The 22601-nt window shown below is 42.7% G+C and overlaps 1 protein-coding gene across 1 annotated transcript; it reads right to left on the reverse strand.

Annotated features, from left to right (window-relative positions):
- Positions 1 to 235: 235 nt before the first annotated feature.
- Positions 236 to 21194, reverse strand: LOC147017343 (adenylate kinase 2, mitochondrial-like). Its single transcript, XM_085846924.1, has 6 exons — positions 21039 to 21194; positions 13048 to 13173; positions 12682 to 12792; positions 10938 to 11032; positions 4791 to 4863; positions 236 to 3329 (listed from the first exon to the last, which is right to left on the reverse strand). The coding sequence occupies exons 1-6, from the start codon at positions 21132 to 21134 to the stop codon at positions 3123 to 3125; spliced, it is 708 nt and encodes a 235-aa protein (XP_085703050.1). The 5' UTR covers positions 21135 to 21194; the 3' UTR covers positions 236 to 3122.
- Positions 21195 to 22601: the final 1407 nt, after the last annotated feature.

Here is a 22601-nt window from a genome sequence, read left to right on the forward strand (position 1 = left end):
CTCAATCCGATCGTGTGCTGGACTGAAAAGAGTCCGACCACGTGTACTCCCCGGTGCAGGTAGGCTTGTGGTCGACTGTCGTAAAGAAATCCATCCCCAAATTGACGAACACCTCCAGGAAGGGGAGTACATACATTCAATTGCTCACACTCTCAAATTAACTTGTCAGATGGAGCACAAGGAATACCATTTTATTCCTATTGCATAACATTGAAAAACAATAAAACAAAGCACATCACTTTTGAAGTATTTATTCACCATTCTTGTGAATGTTGTTCTCCCAATATTAGTATATCTGAATATTACAATACACAGTTTAGAGAGATTTCAGGCATTCTGAATACTTCTTTTCAGGACAAATCACCAAATCCACCTGTTTGAAACCGCACACACATGAAATAACTTTCATAATCTACAGGACTTTTCCCCCCACACAACAAATACTTCCACATATGAAGTTCAATCCAATATTCACACGTTGGTTCAGACAGAGTTTGTGCTGCTCAGTCGTTTAAAAATTTCCATAATAGCACCACAATTGCAAGTTCAAATTAACAACATCCATGCTGACAGGCCACCAAGGACCAGAGTGAGCACCCACGTGACATATGCATGATTCAAGAGGACACGATAAACAAGTGAAAACTGCTCTCAACTGAAGATTCAATATTTGTAGAGAGAAATCCAGGAGAGTATTTAAAATAAAAAAGATAATAATAATAAAATAAAAAAAGAGAAGAAAATATTTGGTCATTTAACATGAAAGCTTGCATCCCTCTGCCACCGCCAGTCCATATGGTCCTCACTTCTCTCTCCTTACTCCAATCTCCTAATTTTTTTCAATTGAGCAATCCCCTTCCCCCCCCGCCCAAGCCCGTGTTATAAATGGCCTGCTGTTTTGAGAAAGTTGCACATCTGGATGCCTCAACCCAGTACATACCAACATCCCACCATAATTAACGAGACATTAAAAATGAATTTTCAACTCATCAAATAAAAGTATTTTTCCCTGAGCTTACTGCATCACAACACTTTAGGCACCCTGGTGATTACATAACATAGAACTCCTCCAATGGATGAAAAAGCAAAAAAATTCAAACTCAAACACTACCTGCAAAAGCCTCAGATATCATACCAGGTATTTAAAAGTATTTTGCAAAAGTGGCACTTGGATGAGTGACTTGCAGGCATCGTGTAAATAAACAAGCTCCCTTTGTTTAAAAGAACTCCTGAGATGTTCTTCTGCTAAAGACGTACTTGCGGGGAAATCTGATAGATCCGTTTTTGAAGTCACAAGAGTGTCGAATGACGTTTCAGCTACTGCTGGTGATGAGAGTAAATGGTCGAATCATGTTCAGTTTTGTTGATCAGCTGAACAATATAGTTTTCACCAAAGCAAATATGGCAATGCATTTTATTAGTTTTAAAAAGTTATTGCAATCGTTTATGTGCTCAGCTGAAGGAACGTTGAATCTCACGTTTCATCTCCCATTATGCTGTGCTTTGGCTAGAACAGCCAGATGTCTTTTTTTTTTTTTACCTATATGGGGATGTTTACAAGATATAATGGTATCTTTCACAAAACTATGGGCAATGGCCTAGTTCAATATGCAGAAAAGCAGTTGGAAGGAATTCAGTTCCACGTCGGCAGTGAGAGATGGAGTCACGAGACATTTTGGTAACAAAAGCTGGGATTTTCAGATGGAAAAGACGCGAGGATCAATCATTTCAAGAAATAGATGAAGAACAAAAGAGAAGTGCTCCAGAGTACAGAATTTAATTGAGAAAGTGTCACAAGTTTGTTACCTCAAAGACACGAGGCATCATTAGGAGCAGACTTAGCCATTAGATCAAGATCAAAGTCAGCCTGGAATAAGTGGAGACTACGAGATGGTATCGTGAAATACCGAAACATTGCATTATCTGCAAAAGTTCGAGTTTATAAAGCCTGTATCAGACCGGTATTGGTGTATGAAAGCAAAATGTGGGGAATACGGATTAAAGAGGTAAAAATCATGTAAAGAACAGAGATGGGAATGATATGATTGATGAATGGATAGTATCCAAAATAAAGAATTCTGAGCTCTGAAATTAGGAAGAGGTTAATTTTTTTTAAAAAACAATAGTAATTTAGACTTTAGGAAAAATACTTGGATATTTTCATGTGCAATAAAGGTCAGACGATAAAGCTATAAAGGACGTAATTAAAGCTTGCGGTTGGGAGAAGGAAGGAAGCCGAGATGACGTCCGAGAACGACATGGAATGTTTGGGTTTTTGTAAAACACTGATGCATTGGATAGCGCCATATGGAGAATTGACCGTTTGACCAACCCCCTGAAAAAAGGGGAAAATGGTTTTAAAACGTTTGTTATTGCTCCACAAAATCATGGGCCAGAAACAAGGGTTTGTCGACCATGTCGCCATATTAAATGCATGTGGATGTGAACGTAAACTGTGATGAATATGTCAGTCAAAGAAATACGAGGGAGAAGGTAAATTTTTCACAAGGTTCAAATGATTGTTTCAAAGGGTCCATGATCATGGAAGAGCGAGCTGATAGAAGATTGAAGGCAACACGTTAACAGGAGAACACCAGTTGGTGTTTATACTTGTCGAGATATTTCGTCGATTCAGGAGAGCCAACATTAAACATAAAAAAAAAAAAATAATGGATTTGAGTTTTTTTTTTATTTTAAACAAGTCTGAAAACTATTATTAAGCACTCATCTCCCCGTGTCCTCCCAATGAAATAAAGTCGATAAACTGATAGCTTGAATTGTGTTATTGACAAGATCACAGGCATGAAAAGATCTACTGGCCTGCCCATGTCCAATTCTCTTGGATATTTATGTAAAAGTGATGCAAGATCCATTTCTCCTTAAATGCAAAATTCTGCTGATTAAGCCATTAAAAGGCAGACAACACTATTGGAGACTTGTGACTGCCCCTTTGGACATGGTTCCTTTGTTAATAGCAGGTTTAGACCTATTAAATAGTTATTTGGCGTTGTGATTTTTTTTTGACTGGTTTAGTCTGTGGTTTGAATAAAACAGTAAAAATAAGCAGTATAAACAAAACAAATAATGTAGCAAGAAGCACCAAAGCCCAAAGGTTTAACAGATCACTTGGTGGTCTTGACTTTGGCAAAAGCTGCCACAATAGCTGCAAAGACCACGTCAGGTGATTGTGATGCATCCAATGTGGTGAGCAACCCACGGCGCCGATAGAAGACAGTGAGGGGCCGTGTCTGCTCATGGTATGTGACAAGCCTGGAGCGTAGTGTCTCAGCGGTGTCATCAGAGCGTCGAATGAGTGGTTCTCCAGTTACCTACGAGCAACCCCATACAGAACAGTTTGTGGTTAAAGGTTATACATTTAAGGGGGGGGGGGAGGTCAGGTTATTTAGACTTTGTAAAGAATCAAGAAGATTGTTGTTACCCAAGATCAAGCCATAAATAAAAATTCATAAATACATGTACATGCCCGTAAAATAGTTCTGTTGTGTCCGGCCGATGCATGTCGACTTTTCGGAAGATAATATTGAGGGTATTGCTTTGGTGTGTATACATCGTTGGTGTTTTATTTGAACGCAACGATTGCAGTGGACACCCTCGACTCCATCCATCGTAGTCAATGGAATAGCATTCCCAACTGTCAACATAAGGTTCAACTAGCACATATGTATACAGCGTGATACCTTCCTCAAAGGTGAGTGAAGACAGCTTTGGGTTGTTCATAAGAAAGTGGAGTTGAAGGCGTTCTCGTACGAGTCACATGACGTACGATGCGAGGATGTGGATCAGTACAAAGTAATACGTCTCATTTTTCAGTTTGTAACCAAAGCGTCGTAGGAAAGCTACGGGAGATCACAATGAAAGGTTTGTATCTCCCACCCATTTTAAGTGGCGCGTCACCGATTGGTCATGTGACAATATCACACCACGCTTTCAAAATGGCTGCCCCACTAGATGTGCAAAGCAGAGAACAGTTATTGAATTTCTGTGGAAGAGGTTCCTCCAGTGGCTACTCACAGGCATTTAATGGATGTGTATGGCAACTCTACCATTGGTGTGAGCACCCTTATATGTTGGGGCAATGAGTTTCAAGAATGGGGAAACTGATATCGACAAGCCTCGACATGGTCTGCCTGCAACCGCAGTGACATCGGAAAACAAGTCAGCTTGATGTGCTCATTAAAGTGCATTGCAGTTGATGGAGACTATGTGGAAAAATAACTTGATATTTCCTATTATATATATATATATATATATATATATATATATAAATAAAGTATACATATATATATGTCAGCATATTCCCCAAAATTGAAATTTTATTTCATGAGAAATAAAATAAAAGCCATGACAGACACACACAGCCTTTGCGGTTGGGATAATCCATTGTAATTACCAAAAAGCACAGCCAACCAAATTTCAGAACTCGACAGGGGGATGCAGGTGATAAAGCTACGATCTGTGTCTAACACCGTTTTTGATGCCTTCAAAAACACACTGTACACAGAATGGGGCTCTTGCAATATAATTTTTTGGAAACTTAGGGCAAAAGATACTCGGATTCAGCATACCCACATCCTTCAAAAACAAAAGTGGTTTGCCAAGGTTTCCTCAAAATGTCTCAAACTTTATGGAGCAACATATTTGAGACCGAGTCGATAAGCAAGACCTGCAGGCATATGCAACTTTCTACTTCCACCTCCCCCAATCCTTTTCATGCAAGTACATACCATATCATGCAGTAAAAGTTAAAAAAAAATAAAAAAATCACTCACATCATCCTTCATGCTGACACGAGGAGGATTGAACTCTTCATGGTAGGTCCGGCCACTGAATTTATGCAAGAGCCTGGGAAGAGGTGGCTACAGATTAAAGAGCAATCAAGTAAGAAATAGGTGAGCAGCAGAAAGATAGTATATAAATAAACGAGAAAATATATTTTGATGCGAATGCGATGGATATGCCTCTGTCCCCATTTGATCTCACTTAAAGGTCACATGAAAGAGCAAGAAAAGGGGAGAAAGAAAGAAAACATCTTTTTTTGTATACATAGTCGAAGCTTGTGAAAGAGCTCAAATTAATAATACACTGAACTAATCAGGACACAACAGGGCAAAAGGAACAGTTGAGAGAAGGGGTGGGGGGGGGCACAAACAGCAGAGTTGAAAGTCAAGATAGAGGGAGACTTGAACAAACAGTGGGTGTAAGGAGGAATGGGGCAGCAGAGGAAGCACGGGTGGTCAAGATAGATGTACAGAAGGAAACTCAGGAGGGAAAACAGGAAATTTGGAAGGAGGAAGAATTGGGGTGGGGTTTATCCATCCATCCATTGGGACCATACTCTGTACAGAGCATTGGTGCTGCCTCAGCAGTCTCCTTGGCTATTGGACACAATCCTGGATGGGTCACCACTCTGACACAGGATATCAGCAAGCTGGCACTCATTTTGCCAACCTTGGAAGGATGACAGGCAGAGTGAACTCCACCTGGTATGAATTTAACAGTCAAGTGAGATTTGAACTAAGGATCCTAGGATCCCAAGCCCACCACCCTAACCATCAAGGCAACACCAAGGTGGGGTTTATGACACTGGAAAATATCATGGTTCTGGATTGGGAATGATCCAAGTTGATGGTGAACTATATCGAAGACCTGAAAGGAAGAAAGAGATTGAAGAGGATGGTGAGGTTCATTACACAAGTGCGAGAGCAAAAAAAAAAAAATTAAGAGCAAATGAGTGCAGGTGAGCAGTGATCCTGGATTTTGATAGTTAACCAGAAGGAGTTTGATGGGAGACAACGTGCGCATGCAGAAACATGGATGGAGGGGGGGGGGGGAGCAAAGCACGGAAAGAGCAGAGGGTACATGCAAAACCAGAATGAAGGCGGAAGAAGACGGATCACAGACTTGTCTGTGATTGCATCGTGATCGACTTGAAAGACTCAGCTACATCACAGGAGATTCCAATAATCTTGGAAGGCCTTGGTTTCCAAAGCATAAAAACTGAGCAAAATGGGAGGCTGGGGAGCCAGCCCAGACGAGAGAGCAGTACTCCACCAAGCAGCAGATAAAGGCCTTGTTGGTGGATAGGAGTTCAGGTGTGCCAAGGAACGACTTTGTACGATGGAGGATGCCCAGTCGATAGCTGGCTTTGAAGGCCAACTTTGAAATTTGGTTTGTCAAAGAAGGATCATGGCCAGTAGTGAGAGCCAGGAGGTGGGAGAAGTGGGAGGGGGGGGGTTGCCAGGCAGTCCTTTTTGAGTGAGTGAAGTTTGTCAGAATTGAAAGATGTTTTCCAAGTGTTTGACCAGTTTGTTATTTTTTTTCCAAGTTCTGAAGAGAGGGAAGAGGCTGCAGCTCACCTGTATGAAGGATAAGAGATGTCATGGCAGAGAGTAGAGGGTAGAGCATCACCAAATATATACTGTAGAGGATTTTCTGGAGACTAAGAGAGAACAATTATGAAGATTAGGAATAGGACTGGTCCCAGAACACTGCCTTGGGGCACAACAACCTTCACAGGGAGAGGAAATGAAAGGATTCTGTTGAGAGCCACATGGTTACAACAGCAGAGGAAGTCATGAGGCCATGTGTGGAGTTGACCTTGGATGCCACAGGCAAAGAGTTTGGAGAGTAAGGCAGGATGCCAGACTAACAAAAGCACGAGATATGCCCAGAGACGGTCCTGGTCTCATATCTGACATTGATGGCCTCCATTCATTGTTGGGTGATGAGAAGCAGCATATCTAAGGTGGAGCGAAATGATCTGAAACCAAATTGGTGGTCTGAGATATTGTTGGAGAAAAGGAAGGATTTCATATCAACTGCAATGATGGATTCCATGATTATGATGATTCAAGGCCCCATTGTATTCCTATCTTCAATGATCCCACTGACTCTGGAAAAATCCTCAATCTCTTTGCTGATTACTCCACTCTGCTGCAACATCTCTAATCTTTCTGACAGACAGGCAGCAGCCTCTTCCCCCTCTGCAGACCTGATATGAACAAAAAACACAAATTGGTCAAACACAATTTTGCTTACGTTTCCATATTGTCCACGCTTTGTATTCTCCCTTACCCTAGTTACCTGCACTCCTTGTTTGGCAGTCTACATTCTCCCTCCACCCTGCTGCTTCTTCCCCCCTTTATGTTGTGTCCTGATTTGTTCTTCGTCATTGCTCAATGAGCCGAAAACATATCAAAAAGGGGGGGGGGGGAACAGCAATGCCCCAACATTCGCAACATTTTTAAGGAACGTATCCTCCGCAAAAGTTGGGGTCCGACAGTATATAGACTACACTTAGATATGTCAAAAGAGTTTAGCAGAGAAAAAAAACAACAAAGTAAGTAAATAAAAACAAACAAAAAAATAAACCAATGTCACCCGCATCTTGCCAAAAGGTGACCACGTGTGACTTCTTTAAGGTCACACTGAGGTGAACAGAGCTGCTATCCACCAGGGGCAACTCCTTGAGGAATATCTGCCTACGAGAGATTCCGATGAGAATCGTTCTCCAGAGTAACCATGAAAAATATGCTTTTGCCTCATAATGTCACCAAATGACGTCATGTCTCAAGCTTGACATATCTAGAAAGCACTCATTGAGGTGTTCAATTTGAGGTATTACACGATATGGTTCCTAAAACTTGAAAATTTGACCTTGGGGTCAAATATGTTTGACCTTAGGTGCCAACAATGAAGGTCAAGGCCAATCGTCACCAAAAATTAATCAGCTGAGCACCAGACCATGAACTATATTCCCATGAAGTTTGAAGACTATCCGATCAAAACTCAAAAAATAAGGGTTTCGTCGACTCCCCTGATTTGCGACAAAGTGACCTTGACCTTCAAAATTTTATGCACTGAAAGGGACCTCTATAGGCCTCTGATATGCAAAGTTACAAAAATTTCCAATGACAACTGTGGTCTGCAGAATTTTTTATGCGTGATTACAGAAAAACAAACAAACAAACAAACAAACAAACAAAAAAAAAAACAAAAAAAAAATACAAGCTGATTAACATATCTTGCAAAAACTTCGTTTTGGCAAGATAACAAAAAAAAAAGATTAGGACACATTTTGAATGACAGACAAAGAAAGAAAATAGACATTGAAAAAAATATTTTTAAGCAGAACTGCATACTCAAACACCAATAGATGTAGTTGTAAACAGCTAATTTGTGTCACTTCCTCGTGAAAACTTTCCAGTTGACGACTGGATATAGCAGCAAAGAACATCAAAAACCTGATTACTTGTTTCAAACACTAAATGGATGACAAAAAGAAAACTAAATATATTGCAACAACAAAAGCCCATTCCGGTTCCCTGGTTCGAGTTCCCCTGGTCGCATCAAAACAGAGCTGTGAGCACCCACCAGCTAAGTCCACAGCCCTGTGTCATATTTCAATACTTGGGACCATGCAATTAACCAATGATGCCCTCATAGGCACTTGCAACCTTCCTAATCTGGCCGAGCAATGATACACCACGAGCACTCTGAGCCGGCTTGTATAATGATACTGAAATCACCAAATGAGATCACAACAAGCAGAATCGAACCCCTGAGACTAGCCAGGTACATTTATTTATAAAAAGTAAATGGCATGGGAGAATGATTACATGCAGCAATAAACAAATATATATGAATCATTAAATAAACCCGTTTATCCCTTCGCGCCTTCGAACAATCCAAACGTCGCAGGTTTCTGAACAGTTCTTATCTTAGGGCCTGCTCATGCACTTGACAAGAATACAGTCCAGGGAATACAGTACAAACAATGCCGAGAGGTCGATTTTAAACCCAGAGGTAAGCTGTGCAGGAGTCCTAGAGCAGAATTTGACACAATGTCAGCTCTCTGGTACAACCCAGTATAATCGTTGTCCCCTCAAAGCCCTTCTTGCTCTGGGGATTAAATGTTCACAGCTCCGGCAGACTCAGCTCAGCATACTCAGACTCAGACTCAAGCACTCTCCTCCCTTCTGCACGACAGCCATTGAAACAGCGGCTCTCAGATTTTTTTTGTCTCTCTGAGCAGCTACAAGTCAACAGCCAATCTGTGTGAGCTGAGTCGCCAAATGACAACTGCATGCAAGACAATTCGATCTGGCGTCGTGCCAGGCCACATTAGTGAGCTCCCTTCATCAGGCCAATTGCAGACTTGAATGCTCTTTCTTCCTGGCAATCAGCTCCTGTGACGAGGCTAATGGCTGGCTTTCTCAATGCAGACTCGCCTCACATGTACAACATCATGGCTTGAGCTGCAAAGCTACCATGTGCTTTGTAATGGCATGTAAACAGAGGAAAAGAACATTAAAAACACACAACTAGAGGCTTGCATAGGGGAGGACAAACAGTAGGAGAGGAAAAACAAACCTCAGTGTACAAACACAAATAGTACGTCACGCTTATCCAAACAAATAGTAATAAATAACTACCATTCTACTAAATAGCTTCAATAACCCCTAAACATCATTCCCACAATAATATTAAAGAATAAATAAAAATTCAGTTGTAATACAATGTCAGGTGTGTTGGAGGAGTGGTGTCATTTTGTGTATACACGTTTCGCAAGGACGAAATGCCACATCATGCACATGAAAGTTTGATTTTAATTTATGTCATTAATTATGGCTGTCATCCTTCTTCCCGCATTTCACGATTATGGATCCCTCCTCGTTCTTCCCCACCAGACCCATGCCGTTTCAAGGACAAATAGTCATCAGATCAGGAATTGGCGTGGGTCCAACAGTAAAGTACACAGGGACACTCCACAAGATGTGATGCAGTGCATCAATAAATACGAGTACGTGTGTGTGTGCGGCACATCATCTCCAAACAAAGTCAAGATCACAGAGTGTTATCACTGAAGGTTTGCATGAATGCAAGCAGAACAAAAAATAAAATAAAATAAAATAAAATAAAATAGGTCTGCCTTATTGCTGGACTGTGCACATCTCAACTGACAATGGTTTGCACCAGCTATAAACGACTACACTGGCAACAGCAGTTCCAGCAATTGATCCCAACATTGCAGCGGTGCTTCAGGCGACTACTGACCAAACCCTCTGGAGGGTTGAGCAGCAGAGGTTGGAGCACGTATTGCAATGAGAGTGAAGCAGAATTTGTGGCAGCAAGGAAGAATTGTGCACAGCAACCCATTTGACGAGCTGTCAGCGTCAACAATTTTCCACCTGCCATAGAGAACAAGGCAAGCAAGCTTCCTCTCTTGCCCCAGGCCACATTACCTGCATTTTTTTTTTATCTTTCCCAGTTTTCCATTTCAATATTTGTTTCCCACTATCCTGGCAATTGTACTTTGTTGGTACAGGTCCACAGTCATAGTAGAGAAGTTGTAAACACCCATTAACCAATAAATGTGTGTTCTGTGAGTCTTCCATGGGAGCCTCTCACAACTTGCATTACATATCCTTGTGTAGTACTAGTAAAAGACATCTGCAACAATCCTTGACAATGTTGTGGAATGTTTTCCAAGATCTTCTCCCCCCCATCCCCCTTTTTCCTTCCGCCCTCACTTTTCAAACTTTTAAATGTTTTCGCTGCAAACACTTGAGCAATTTACACGAAACATTCAACACAAGAGCACCTTCCCATGGATATGTTTTTAAAGCAAAGTTACATTGGGATTGGATGCAAAATGCAACCGGCATTCCAAAAAGCCCGTTTTCTGCAGGCATTGGATGCAGGGCGTTTCATGTAACAGGAATAAACGGCTTTGACCGCACAAAATTATTTCATTCAACTTTGTAGATTTATTTGTGAGCGTTACGTGTCATTTTCATCATTTTTCTTAAATAATGGTGATAAGGGCAGGGGATGGGGGAGGGGCAGGGTTTTTAGCAAGTAGCCACCTTGTGTACAGGTAACAATATGTTCCCACATACAACCAATTGACCTACCTTCCAGTAATCCTTTTCACAAGCAGCGAATCATCAACATTAAACTCGAGCACCGTATCAAGTTTTTCTCCACGGTGATCCAATAGCTTGTCGAGCTACAAGGTGCAAGAGGGGGTGTAAGTAGTGAAGGAGTGATGCCACACATTGTCAAAAAAAGGCTTTACACAGCCATATTACATGAAAACACACCTGGATCATGGTGCCTCATGCACATGAAAGTCAATTATTGTAAACAAACACACAAACAAAAAAGGTTGAATAGTATAGGGTTAAACGGCATAACAAAGCAGGGTGAGCATGTGGGAAAACCTCATCCTAAGTACAAATGATGTTCATTGTTTTGTTGATAGTGAACAAAATAAAAAACAAGTTGAGGTACAAAGTAAACCACCCACATACCAAATAAATAAATAAATAACAAATCCTCCAGCGCGCGACATCGCCGGGGCGCCTTTGGCACCCAGTGATGCCGCCTTGCAGCACATGGAAACAGAATTCTGAAGGAGTGGTGTACAAAAATGGATTTATTAAACTGCATAATTAAAAATAAATAAATATCATAAAATCATTAATTTCTTCATCAATTGGCTCATATCATACTTAAAACACCACCGTTTCATCTGAATCTGTAACCTTTTGAAAAGTAAGTAATCGAAAAATTAAATAACCAATCGATCAATCAATAAATCAAAAATACCCTTTATAGCCAAATCACTTGTTCACAGTTATGCCAAAACATCAGCTTCCGAGCTCAAAAGGTGCCCGAGATGTTTCCCAGATGAGAAACAAAATAAATAAGTAATTAACAAATCGATAATAATCAAGTAATTAATGAATTCATTGATTAATCAAAAAAATAAATAGTTTTTGCCAAAGCGCATCTTCACTTTTGTCCCTAAATTTCAACTTCTTAGATCAAAGGATGGCTGAGATATTGCCCGGAAAAACAAACGGAGTGAAAACTGAGAACTCCCTTCCTGAGACGCCTGGCGATGACATCATGCATCGCTTGGATATGGAATTGGGAAGGAGCGGTGTACAATAAAAGTTGGCCTTGCAATCTCGTAGACTATGCAAAAAGATCATTTACATCACAACTTATAAATATTGGACACCGCTCCTTCCCAATTCCATATCCAGGTGCCAAAGGAAGGGAGTACTCAGTTTTCACTTCGCTTGTTTGTTTGTCCAGGCAATATCTCAGAAGTTGAAATTTGGGGACAAAATTGAAGACGTGCTTTGACAAAAACAGCATTTTTCATTTTTTGATTTATCAATTATTTTATTTCTCATCCCAGCAATATCTCAGGCATATTTTGAGCTAAGATGCTGATATTTGGACATGACAGTGACCAAGTGATTTGGCTACAAAGGGTATTTTTCATTCATTGATTAATCAATTGTTTATTCATTTTTTGATAAATTAATTTTCCAAAAAAATTAGATTCAGATGAAACAGTAGCGATTTAGGTATGCTATTTGGCAATTGATAGAGAAATCAATTACTTTATGATTATTTGTTTATTTTAATTATGCAATTAATCAAACCATTGTACACCGCTCCCTCCCAATTCCAACTACATGTGTTGAAAGGTGGCATCGCCGGGTGCCGAAGGCGCCCCGACGATGTCTCGCGCTGGAGGATTTGCTATTTATATATTTGGCATGGGGGCGGTGTACTTTGAATGTACCGGTAATCGTTCTGTTTTGTTTTTCACATCATGTCCATGTACAGAAGCTTCACCTTCTGAGCTTGAGGTAATGTGCGTGGAAATCCATCAAGGAGAAAGCCATTCTTACAGGATGGGGAGTCAAGGTTCTTCTCAATTAGCTCCACCACCAAGTCATCGCTCACCTGCCATGCACAGGCAGTAACAGAAGATGGCTATATTCAGCAGATGGAGTCCTCACCGGATGGCAAGGGGTTCAAAACGAAGAAATTCAAATTGGGGGAGGGGGGTGTGTACAAAGAACAATGAGACATTGTTGGGTGTCATGACTGAAGAAAATGTTAATTTGGGGAATGGTACATAGACCTGCTTGAACAGAATTGGAATACAGTGTTTCCCATTGAATTTTGCTCTGATGGAGAGTCATTAATTTCCCTTACCAGCTTTCCTGAATCTATAGTCTCTTGGACTTTGCGACCGAGGTTAGAACCAGAAGCAACAATAGCACGAAGCATATCTCCAGTGGCGAGGTGACAAACACAAAACTCCTTCGCAAGACGAGGAGCCTGCACAGACAGTGGAACAAAATGAATACCAGTCAAGAAAGCAAACATCAATTACTTTTTGAAGAATCAATATCACAGCAGTAATATGCAGTACACCGGGCCAGAGATATTTTATTTGTTTGCTTGCAAAGGACACTACTTCTCTGTGAAGAGCAAATAACTATTCTAGATGAATTGGGCACGGGATGAACATGGTGTAGGCAGATGCAATCTCTGAATTTTCACCTTGAAGGTCATTTTCAAGATCTAAATACATCATGTTAAAGTTGCATATGATATCTCGGTCAATAATGATAAATTACAATGACTATAATGAATATAATCACGATAATAGCTAATACTACAATTTACAACATTAATAAATACTTGTTTCATCAACAAAGAAGAAAACACCATGCAGCTTTACCACATGATGTCCACAGATAAAATGATCCCAGGTATCCTCAGCAAAGGAAACACTCAACAGTTACATTATCAGCATCACTGTCAATGCCACCAACAACAGCAGCACATAAACATCAATTTGGAAATGGTATTCAGCAATGTACAATCATATCCCCAAAAGTACAAACACATACAGATAATGCCAAGTACTGTAAACATCTTGTTAACCTCCGCCATCGAAGATGGATGGAGGTTACAGTTTTCACCCCTGTCTGTTTGTTTGTGAACAGTATTACGGAAAAACTGGACGGATTTCGACGAAACTTGGTGGGGGGATTAGGTATGGTCCAAGGATCATGCCATTAGATTTTGGACTTGGTCCAAAAAAAAAAAAATATATATATATATATATATATAAAATTTTGCAACTTCTTTTCAAAAAAATTTCGAATTTATTTGAAAAATATGATTTTTTTTTTTTGCATTTCTACATGTTTTAAGTGATTTCCAACCCCCCCAAAAAAATTTGTTACAGAAAAAAAAAAAAAAAAAAAAACAGAAAATTTTGCAACTTCTTTTCAAAAAAAAATTCGATTTTTTTTTGGCATTTCTGCATGCGCGTCGATCTAGTTTAGTTTATTCAATCGTAGTTCAGCAGAGTGAACCGTTTTGACCTACAATGAATAGGATATCAGGTTCACTTAAGTGACCCAGCAGTATTGGTGGCGGAGGTTTTGCACTCTACCGAGTGCTCCCCCTCTAGTTATTATTTGTTTCAGATAGCCTTCCCCTATGCGCAATTGGTTTATGGGTCAATGTGCATTGTGTGGGATGTAGTAGTTTCCTGCCCCCCCCCTATTCTTTTCCCAACACACACACACACACACACACACACACACACACACACACACACACACACACACACACACACACACACACACACACACACACACACACACACACAATCCCCAATTCAAATCTCATGCTAATCCAACTGGAATATCACCACAACTTTCACCACCACTATAACATTAATACAACGATCAGCACACCTTTACGACAACTCCAATTCATGTTAACATTACCCAAACCAGCTTTACATTCATCATTGCCATCTCAACCACAACGAACAACCACACCACCACAACAATCGCCTCAACGACAAACACTGCAGACATCCACCACCACCTTTGGAGTCGCGGGAGCCATGGGTGCCACGTAACAATGACACTTTTTTTTTTTTGTATACCTTGTCGAGGCTCGTATGAGAGCTAACACATAACCCTGGATTATCCGACATCGCACCATTCAACATCGCAGGGATAGCCCAAGCATGCCGCTCAATTACGGTCCCCATTGGGTGTTCAATGGACGTTCGCGTCCAGAGAGCGCAACCAAATACCCCAGAGCCATGTTAAGTAGGAGCTCCATGGCGTGTGGCCCAAAGTCGAATGGCAGCATTTTCACGGCTGTGCCCGAGAGTGGGCAGAGCCAGCGCTGGGAAAATAGTGCATACACCAATGGGGGCAGTGAAAACTCCAACAACCCATTTTGGTTCACTTTGACTCCTTCCTCACCAAGGGATTATACAAGCACTTCGTCACACACACACACACACACACACACACACACACACACACACACACACACACACACACACACACACACACACACACACACACACACACACACACACACACACACACACACACACACACACACACACACACACACACACACACGCCTCAGCTCGGGGTTCAGATGGTTGAGATCTCTTATATGGCTTGGTGGCGAGGGGTGGAAGGGAGGGAAATAGAGTTCATGGAGTTGAGTGCTGGGCAAACAAAAGATCGACACCAGACCGAGCACAGTCATTAGGACCAAGCCAATAGCATTAACATTTACAGACTTTCTTACACTTCATCAGACTGTTTTCTCACATGTTCTTTCTCTCCTTTTCCTTCTCGTCTGCTGTGGACGCATAAAATCGCAATCGTCAATTATCCGGGCAACTATCGAATGGTTGCCCCCTTCAGGGTGGCCCCACAGATAGGCATCTTTTTAAATTTCCTTCTTGCACCTCATCACACCCTCACTCTTATCCTCAAACCACGCACATCAGACACCTTCAGTATTCCTTCCCTTTACCCCTCAGCGATTGGGCTGAGCAGGTTCGTCAACCAACTCATCCTCTCTCTCATCTCCCTTGCTATTCTACCCTTCCACGGAATGATGTGATGCCAACCATTTTGTCAGTGTGCAAGAATGAATGTCGAAGAATTAGATTGTGGTAGCTCTGCACTGTATACATTTGCTTATGACTGACTATTTTGTTGTACCTCAACCATTTTGCCTTTGCGCTGCTGTACGTATCTTCGTCGTAATAAATCCCATAACTTTCCTCACCCTTTCGTGTAATAAACGAGTCATTGAAATTCAGCCTGCTCATAGCATCCTTTCCTCCATTGTTCCAGCATAGTCCGCAGGTAGTGTTAGCCAGGAAGTTTTACCCTACCGAATGCCTATACACGTTAGCCGGTGCGTACTTGGAAGCTCCACCTTGCTTACTTCCCTATCGTGTCCACAAAAACAGCAGTTGCAATGCACATTCAACATGGCTAGATGTGGTTCAGCCAAAGCTGAGCACATTGCTGACCCTTATAATTAAACTCTGCTAGATCCGATGCTGTGCAGAGCTGTTCCAGCAGGGGGCATGTCAGGAGATGTTGCATGGTTTGTGGTTCAGTGCTGCAGTCACACACAGCGTCCCTGTCATTTAAGTGTCCCCATTTGGAGAGAGTGACTTTTGTTCGTCAAACACCAGATCTTAGTCTGTTCAGGCATTTCCACATTGCATAGCTTGAATCTGCTCCAGGGGGGAGTGCCTCACTCACATTTAGCTCCATTGTTGTTGTTAATGGAAGGTTGCTCAGTCTTTCTTCCCATTGAATAACTCTTTCCCTGCTTGTGCTTGATGTTTCAAGGGGGGGGGAGGGGGTGACATACCTTAGGAAGTTCTTTCTAGACTTGACGGCTTTGGGCTGGCATATGGCCAAAGAGAGGATGTCTTTCTTCTGTAGCCTGTTGTTGACGCCCTTTCTAACTTGCTGCACTTCTTCGTATCTCTGGTGGGGCTATGCCTGCCAGGATATACAGACGGTCCGTAGGTGTTGGTCTAAGGGAGCCTGTAATGAGGCGGCAGCTAACATTGAGAACGGGATCTAGTATCTTTGCATGTGTAGCTCATTCCCATACAGGGCAGGCATATTCAGCCGTTGAGTAGCAGAGAGCTAGTGCAGTTGACTTCAATGTCTGTAGGCTAGCACCCCAAGTTGAGGCAGTGAGCTTACGAATGATGTTCCACGCACTCACTTTGCACTTGGTCTTCTCAATGCGAGTCTAAAAAGAGAGACATCTATCGAGGGTTACCCCTAGGTAGATTGGGTATTCAGTGTTCAAGAGGGGTTCCTGACCAGTTGGCCTGCCGTTGGTGCTTGGCTTCGCGATTTCGCAGGTGGAAGGCACACACCTGTGTCTTGGATGGATTTGCACGGAGGTGGTTCTCTTCGTAGTAGGATGTTAATTCTGCAAGAGCCTTGGAAAGTCTCTCTTCAATAACTTTGAAATCGGCATCTTGTGCACCTATGCCAAGGTCGTCTGCATAGATGAAGCAGCGGGTGTCTACACTGTTTGGTTGGTCATTGGTGTAGATGTTAAAAAGGAGTGGTGCGAGCACACTCCCCTGCGGGAGGCCGTTTGAGTCCTCGCCATCTGCTTTTCTTACCTCAGAGTTCAACAAAGAAGTGTCTGTTCTCGAGCATGCTTTCAATCAACTCTGTCAGGCAAGTGTCCTTTGTGGTCTCCAGGATCTTGCTAAGAAGACGTCTGTGGTTGACTGAGTCATGGGCAGCTGAGAGGTCGACAAACACTACACCAGTTACCGTCCCTTCCTCATAACAATCTTCGATGTACTGGGTAAGGTTGAGCACTTGGCTAGTTGTGGACTTGCCGGGACGGGAACCTGCTTGTTCAGGGAATGAGGTGCCCATCGACAGCAGGACCAATTTTGTTAAGGATCAGGCATTCGAAAAGCTTATAGGTGTGACTCAGGAGTGAGATTGGTCGGAAATTCTTAGGAGCGGATGGATCTTTCCCAGGTTTCAGCAGTGCTATGATGTGGGCTTTCTTCCAGAACTAAGGGAGCTTGTTAGGCCATCAGCCGTAAGTTGTATCGTGCAGTTTCGTTCCACTCATCCGGGGGGGGGGGTAGACAAATCCTTGATAATATGATAGTATATATCGAAAAGTTCTCCACTCAAATAGCTGCAGTTGTGTATTTTCATCTTGAAAATCGGTGCATTCCCTGCGCTCTCTCATTTGAATTTTCTCCACTCGGATCATGGGTGGGCCATGTGAGGCCTCGACAGCCAATAGATCGGCTGACATCGTATGCAAATTACGTCAGACAGTCATGTGACCAGCGAAGTTGTCCAAGATGGCAGCTTCCTGCAGGGAGGAAATCACTGGTAGCTGATCGGCGATTTATCGGTAATTTTTGATGATTATGGCCAGTGAGGATGCTCCCCAGTGTATTATTCACCAGGACAATGGAGCGAACGAAGAAGTCAAACGTTTTACGCCTGTAAGATGGGATAAATGGAGAGAAAGTGTCAAATGGCTCGTCTTAGACGGTCACGAACGACATTTAGCCGAGAGTGCACGAGTACATATCGTGTGTGAAGAAATCCCTAGTCATCTGGGCTATCACGACACTTGCTACCGTCGCTTCATTGATGCAAAAAGAATACGTGGGGCTGAGAAACGTTCACAAACCATGCATGATAACTCTGCGATTGTTGATGATTGCATGTATGAACCGTCGCCAAAAAAACTGCGCTCTGCATCGAACATTGCTGGACATGTTGAGAATTCACGGCGACACGTCCTTCCTGCTGTCTGCCTCATTTGCAATAGAGCAGATAAATACTGCAGGGTTCAAAGAAAGAGAGTGTTGGATAGACTATGCCAGGCTGAAACAGAAACAGCAGGTATTATGTAATGTCCGGCCGTGGCTGACCGGCTATATATAAAGCTGTCTGAGGCAGAGTCAATGGCGTTCATTCGATGGGTCGATGCGCTGGCGTTGCACAATGGTTAGTCCTCCCGCGCCGGCACTCCGGGTACAATTGGCCCATGATCGAAGTTCGTCCTCCCGTGCCGGCACTCTCGGCTAAACGTCGTTCGTGACCGTCTAAGATGAGCCATTCGTTGACACTTTCTCTCCATTTATCCCATCTTACAGGTGTAAAACGTTTGACTTCTTCGTTCGCTACATTGTCCTGGTGAATAATACACTGGGGAGCGTCCTCACTGGTCATATTCATCAAAAATCGCCGATCAGCTGCCGGTGATTTCCTCCCTGCAGGAAGCTGCCATCTTGGACAACTTAACTGGTCACATGACAGTCTGACGTAATTTGCATACGATGTCAGCCGATCTATTGGCTGTCGAGGCATCACATGGCCCACCCGTGATCCGAGTGGAGAAAATTCAAATGAGAGAGCGCAGGGAATGCATCGATTTTCAAGATGAAAATACACAATAACTGCAGCTGTTTGAGTGGAGAACTTTTGGATAGGTATGTATTTGGATATATACTATCATATCATCAAGGTTTTGTCTGCCCCCCCCCCCCCGATGAGTGGAACAAAACTTGATTTTCAGGCACTTCCTGAGCCATGGCTAATGGCCTACGTGTGTTACTAAGCATTCGTTAAAGAGCTGTAGAAGCCACTTCTTTGCCTCATGACCAAAGTGCTTAATCTGCTCAGTTGCAATCTTATCCAGCCCTGTTGCCTTTCCCGGTTTGAGGGTAGAGATTCCTGCTTCCTGCTCTCCCATAGTAAGTGGTCTTGTGAAACCAGTCTTCACCGTATTTCTTACTGTTGAACTTGATCTTCTTCTCTCTCTTTCCACTCTTTAGCAATTGGTTGGCCACTTGATTTGCAGTGGTTTTTGGGTGCCGAGAAACTGCTTTAGGATTGCCACATAGCTTGTGAATTAGTGACCATGCTTTCTTGCTGTTTTTTGACACGTCAGTAGACTCAATAAGAGCATTCCAGGTCTTGCATCGCTCTTGGGCAACACTTTCAATCACCTTCTCACCTTGGGCTGTTGTATCTTCGGAGAAAGGGTCTACTTCAAACATGCTGATATAGTCATCATAGAGTCCTGCACATTCCATTGAAAGTCCAGGTATATATTAAACTCTACAGCCTCGTGGGATACGTTTCCAGGCAGTTTCCAGTACCAGATTAGCAAAGAGGTCGTAGTTCTTGCTTATTATTCTTATATATTTGATCTCCTTGTCCAGCTCGTTGGTAAACTTTTTCCAGTCTGCTTTCTTGTAGTTAAAGCGCCTTTTAAAGGGGGCGGTGGTTGGGACTACAGCTGCATCGATTTGGATCACAATGGGACGGTGTTGACTTGATGGAATGGGGTCGAGCACAATCTTCTTACACAGTCCAGCGATGTTGCTTGCAGCCATGGCAAGATCTGGGTTGTAGCCACGTTTCCAGCGAGCACTGTGGAGCGAGTGTGGTAGCTTAGGGTCATGAATAAGACAGAGTTGGTTGGTATCCATCCAGTCCTCTACCGCTTCTCCATCCTTGTTCATTTCTCCAGCTGCACCTGATCAAGCAAGATAAAGCAAGCACGTATCGAGAGTACGAGGCCCCCTTGATCCTGCCAATGCAACAGAAAGGTAACAAGTGAAGAAGCGAGAACCCTGCCAGGATCGGAGGTACCAATCAGCGTTCGTGGTTAACCAGCAACCCGCCGAGTTATCCGCAGCTGGTGGCCTCAGGACCAGACGCTCAAGAGCAACCCGAGCAATTCCCCCTCATAGTGAACCTCGAACCCAGGGCCGTAACAACACATATACACGGTGTTCCAGAAGAATGTGGGCATACTTCGTCAAGTAATATCTTGTGTTAATATCTACAATATTATAACTGTGATGACTCGAATAATGTTCACAATGGTTAACTAGCTGCACTCCATGGGGTTACATGAAGGACGTGGTTTACAGCAGGAAACCAGCTACACTCGGATAACTTAGGCACGGAATCACGGAATCACGGAATCACGGAATCACGGAATCACGGAATCCTGTGCATCAAAGTCAGCAGAAAAACTTTTGCTGAAGTTTCCCACCGTCATCAGTGCCGAGATATCGACGGTGATCACTTCGAACATTTGTAATAACAAATCAATCAGGTAAGTCAGCCTTCTTTTTGCGAAATTACACGTGGTTTCTTCATTATTAAAATACGGAAATGTGCCCACATTATATACATTTTCCACAAATCGAAACGAACACAGGTTTAGTGTTTCCCAACTTCAGCAACGCGTCCCTTCAAGATACAGGTCCACGGGTGACCGGAAGTCCACCGTCGTCAATGGCAACGGGCATAGCGCACCTGCGTCCCCTTTCCAGCACCTGGAGGGCCCAGAAGGAGGGCCCGGATACCTTTCCTGGTCTCTGACTGGGTCTTGAGCTCAGCCGATGGAGCCATCGCGTCGCCACCTTGAACCACTCCCACGTGGCGGAACTTCACCTTCAGGGCCCTGATGCTTCCTGTGACCTTTTTATTTGTATTTTTAACAGGAATCCACATGCATGTTGAAAACTACGTATTTACTTTTCGTATATATGTCATATAAAAAAATATATATATTAGTAATATGAAAATATTTAATAAGCAACCGTACGTCTTCGTTTGATTATACACCGCTTCAAATACACCTACAAGCTATTTCAGTAAATTAATAAATATAAGACTATTAAGGACAATGATATGAAGCAAAAATATAATGATGCTGTGGTTTCTCAGATATAATGATTTGTGCAAATCTAAAACGCTTCGCTTGGAGACGTTTTGATCAGGGGTATGTTCAGTTTCACTTACAAATGGAATGGAGTAGGGCCTACTACTCTCACACGTAGCGCGTACCCCATAATGGAGTGTTCTCCAGTGTACCTCAAAATGGAGCACTCACCCGCGGACCTCAAAAAAGTCTACTCCAAAATGGAGCACTCTCCCATGTACCTCATTAAAGTCTACTCCAAAATGGAGTACTCTCCCACGTACCTCATTAAAGTCTACTCCAAAATGGAGCACTCTCCCATGTACCTCATAATGGGTACTCCAAAATGGAGCACTCACCCGCGTACCTCATAATGGACTGCTCCAAAATGGAAAACTCTCCCATATACCTCATAATGGGTACTCCAAAATGGAGCACTCTCCCACGTACCTCATAATGGACTGCTCCAAAATGGAAAACTCTCCCATATACCTCATAAAAGTCTACTCCAAAATGGAGCACTCACCTGCGTACCTCATAAAAGTCTACTCCAAAATGGAGTACTCTCCCGTGTACCTCATAATGGACTGCTCCAAAATGGAGCACTCTCCCATGTACCTCATAAAAGTCGACTGCAAAATGGAGTACTCTCCCACGTACCTCATTAAAGTCTGCTCCAAAATGGAAAACTCTCCCACGTACCTCATTCAAGTCCACTCCAAAATGGAGCACTCTCCCATGTACCTCATAATGGACTGCTCCAAAATGGAGCACTCTCCCACGTACCTCATAATGGACTGCTCCAAAATGGAAAACTCTCCCATGTACCTCATAATGGACTGCTCCAAAATGGAAAACTCCCATGTACCTCATAAAAGTCTACTCCAAAATGGAGCACTCACCCGCGTACCTCATAATGGACTGCTCCAAAATGGAAAACTCTCCCATGTACCTCATAATGGACTGCTCCAAAATGGAAAACTCCCATGTACCTCATAAAAGTCTTCTCCAAAATGGAGCACTCACCCACGTACCTCATAATGGACTGCTCCAAAATGGAGCACTCTCCCGTGTACCTCATAATGGACTGCTCCAAAATGGAGCACTCTCCCGTGTACCTCATAATGGACTGCTCCAAAATGGAAAACTCCCATGTACCTCATAAAAGTCTACTC

Source organism: Eptatretus burgeri, chromosome 11, assembly GCF_056783735.1.
Source record: "Eptatretus burgeri isolate ZD-2024b chromosome 11, Ebu_testis_v1, whole genome shotgun sequence".
NCBI classification, from domain to species: domain Eukaryota; kingdom Metazoa; phylum Chordata; class Myxini; order Myxiniformes; family Myxinidae; genus Eptatretus; species Eptatretus burgeri.

Bases quoted from the DNA above. Each gene is read 5' to 3' on its own strand.
- LOC147017343 (XM_085846924.1), bottom strand. From the start codon at position 21,134: ATGGCTCCATCGGCTGAGCTCAAGACCCAGTCAGAGACCAGGAAAGGT. The intron at 13,174-21,038 runs GTGCGCTATGCC...CTGTCTGTGCAG, and splicing joins GTGCTGGAAAGGGGACGCAG to GCTCCTCGTCTTGCGAAGGA. The intron at 4,864-10,937 runs GTAGGTCAATTG...ACCTCTTCCCAG, and splicing joins GTGAAAAGGATTACTGGAAG to GCTCTTGCATAAATTCAGTG.